At 32.1% G+C, this 2786-nt stretch overlaps 1 protein-coding gene across 1 annotated transcript; it reads left to right on the top strand.

The window, feature by feature from the left end:
* Positions 1–688: 688 nt before the first annotated feature.
* On the top strand, positions 689–1507 carry LOC131634230 (uncharacterized). Its single transcript, XM_058904883.1, has one exon. It carries the CDS (start codon positions 689–691, stop codon positions 1505–1507), a length of 819 nt encoding a protein of 272 aa, XP_058760866.1.
* The last annotated feature ends 1279 nt before the right edge of the window (positions 1508–2786 follow it).

Consider the following 2786-nt stretch of genomic DNA (forward strand, 5'->3'; position numbering starts at 1 on the left):
CGATACCAATTTTGTGAAAAATATTAAGTATAATTTTAATAAAAATTTTAATCTACAATGTAAGAAAAATAATTTAGATTCACTTTTTTACATTAAAAAAAAGTAAGAGTTTGAATAATTCACTCATAGAATACTAATATATCTAGCATGTTTTAGAAATATTTTTTTATAGAAAGATTAGAAAGAATAAAATTCAACTCAAATCTCTGAGCCACTTTATTATAGATTTTTGGTGACTGAATAATTTTGTCTCAAATAGCTTTCTTAATTTTATCAAGTATATAGTTTTTCTTCACAAAATCTCTCCCAATTAGTGAGGAATTTATATTCCATTTTCACCCATAAATTACATTTTTTTTAGTAGTTAATACTTATCATGTGTGAGAACTAATACAGGCTTTAGGAGTTTCCTAACAACTTTTAAGTAAAGACTTTTAGGAATAAATTATACTTATCAAAACCTTAAACAATAACTACTACAACAACAACACCATTGTTGCAGATGTACTGCAAAAGCTGGAAAAATATTTTGTTCAAGATAGAAGAACATTCTTTTGAGTTTTGCTATCCATCGTAAAAAAATAATGCATTTGACAGTGGGGCGGCTACAAATAAAGTTTTACAAGGTTCAGATTCTCTTTGGTACCATATATTAAAAGCTCGGTATGGAGATTTAGCAACTAAGGTTATGTGGGGTAATGAAGATCGTGTTGGTAACAAGGGGGTTTCTTTGTGGTGGAAAGACTTAGTGAAGATAGGGAGAAGTCCTTACTATGATCCATTTCTTTCTTCTTGTTGTTTTGGTCCGAAAAATGGTTTTAATACGCTTTTTTGGAAATCAAAGTGGTTGACTTGTTTGATGTTGAGAGATGAGTTTAGTGCGGCTTTTGAGGCTTCCCGACTTAAAGGGGTGTCGGTGGCGGGGATGGATGGATGGGTGAATGGTGAGTGGGTGTGGGGTGATTTGGGGGTTTCGGAGGTGGTTGAGGTTGGTTCGGTGGTGGGGGAGGAGAGGGAGAGTTTGCGTGTTTTGTTGGAGGCTTATGAGGGGTGGGGTGATGGCCACGACGTGGTTAGGTGGAGTGCTAATGGGGGTGAAGATTTTTCAGTGGCATCTTGTTATAATGGTTACGCTAATCTTCGTATTCCTTTTGGTCCCCCTTGTAGATTTGAGGAGGCTTTTCGAATTGTGGGGAAAGCGGGCGTGCCGTTTAAGATTAAAGCTTTTGGATGGAGACTTTTGGAGAATCGGCTTCCAATCAAAGATCTTTTGTTGAAGAGATGTATCCCGATCCCTTTAGCTCATTTAAAATGTGCTTTTTGTGGCATGGAACCGGAAACAAGGGATCATTCTTTTGTTGCTTGTTATTTGGTTAAGAATATATGGAGGGGTATAGCTTTTTGGATAGGAAAAAGGGGGATAGAGGTTAATGAGTGTTATTCAAGTTTTATGGATTGGCGCTCATTTTGTAAATCTATAAAGTTAGAGGAAAAAAAGTGGATTTAATTTGGCTTGCTACGACTTGGTCCATTTGGTTGGCTAGGAATGGGGTGTGTTTTAGGGAGGAGAAGTGGAGCTTGGATGATTTGCTTTGGAGGATCAAAACTTCAGTTTGGAGATGGACTTTTTGTAGGGATATTACTCAATCCAATTGTTCCTTTTACGAATTTAGCAAAGAGCCTTTGTTTTTTTGTCGTAATTGAAATTGATGCGTAATCTCTTTTGTCGAGCTTGCCCTCTTTTGTAAACAGGTTGGATAACCCTTAGTTCTCCCTTATATATTATTCCTTTTTTTTCAAAAAAAAAAGATAAAGATAATATTAGGGTAAAATCTGTTCAACGAGCTTTTCTATAGTAAAATCTGATTATTTTATCCCTCGATTTATCAAAGAAACCGAAGACTTAAATCATTTAATTTAAAGTTGTTAACAAATAAAAACATAAAGTGTATTAGCTGAGACTTGAAACATGTCATGAATGGTATATTACTCCGGGTTTTATAAAAACAGAGAGGTAACAAGTTGTTTTTATATATATATATATATATATATATATATATATATATATATATATATATATATATATATATATATATATATATATATATGGTGCGCCTTGGAATAAAACCTCTATTTTTTTATGGATAACGTAGAAACTTCTTCATGAAAACGTTATTTGTTATAGTGAACAGTGACTTGAAGATTTTCCTAACAACATTTAACTAGTTTGTTTTCCTTAAGAAGATAGAATGTATCATGATTTTTGTTATCATAAACTGACATGTTTTGGTCTCTAAGCCTTCCATAGTGACGTCAACATTTTTTTTAGTTTTTATTTTCTCATGTTGTGATGTATATAAGTTTGCCACTAAAAATATCTTATTTCCAATTTAAAACATTTAATTTATTAGTAAGAAATAATAAGATGTCAAATTAAAGGTAATTGAATAAAAATAGTCGAGTTTGAAAAACAAGAGTTTCAAAATTAGTCAAATAGAAGTGGATTTTGATCGCTAACAGGTCAATTTAAGTACCATACACGTCAATTTAAATGACATCAATACAACAGGATTATGGGAAATAGGTCAAACGTACGCCATCACCAATTATATGTAAAATTAGTAGAACAATGTTAAATTTTGTAGGCCACGTTTCTCGGCCAATAAAACTAGATCCGTAGATAATTATCACACTTTTAATATTCATTCAACAAATGTAGTAAAATAGATTATTTGAATTTTGCAAATCAATAATTCATTTTACTATTTTTTTTATTTAGGTAATTC

Source organism: Vicia villosa, unplaced genomic scaffold (assembly GCF_029867415.1).
Source record: "Vicia villosa cultivar HV-30 ecotype Madison, WI unplaced genomic scaffold, Vvil1.0 ctg.001262F_1_1, whole genome shotgun sequence".
Classification (NCBI taxonomy): Eukaryota; Viridiplantae; Streptophyta; class Magnoliopsida; order Fabales; family Fabaceae; genus Vicia; species Vicia villosa.

Excerpts from the sequence above, each read along its gene's own strand:
- LOC131634230 (XM_058904883.1), top strand. The coding sequence starts at position 689 with ATGTGGGGTAATGAAGATCGTGTTGGTAACAAGGGGGTTTCTTTGTGG.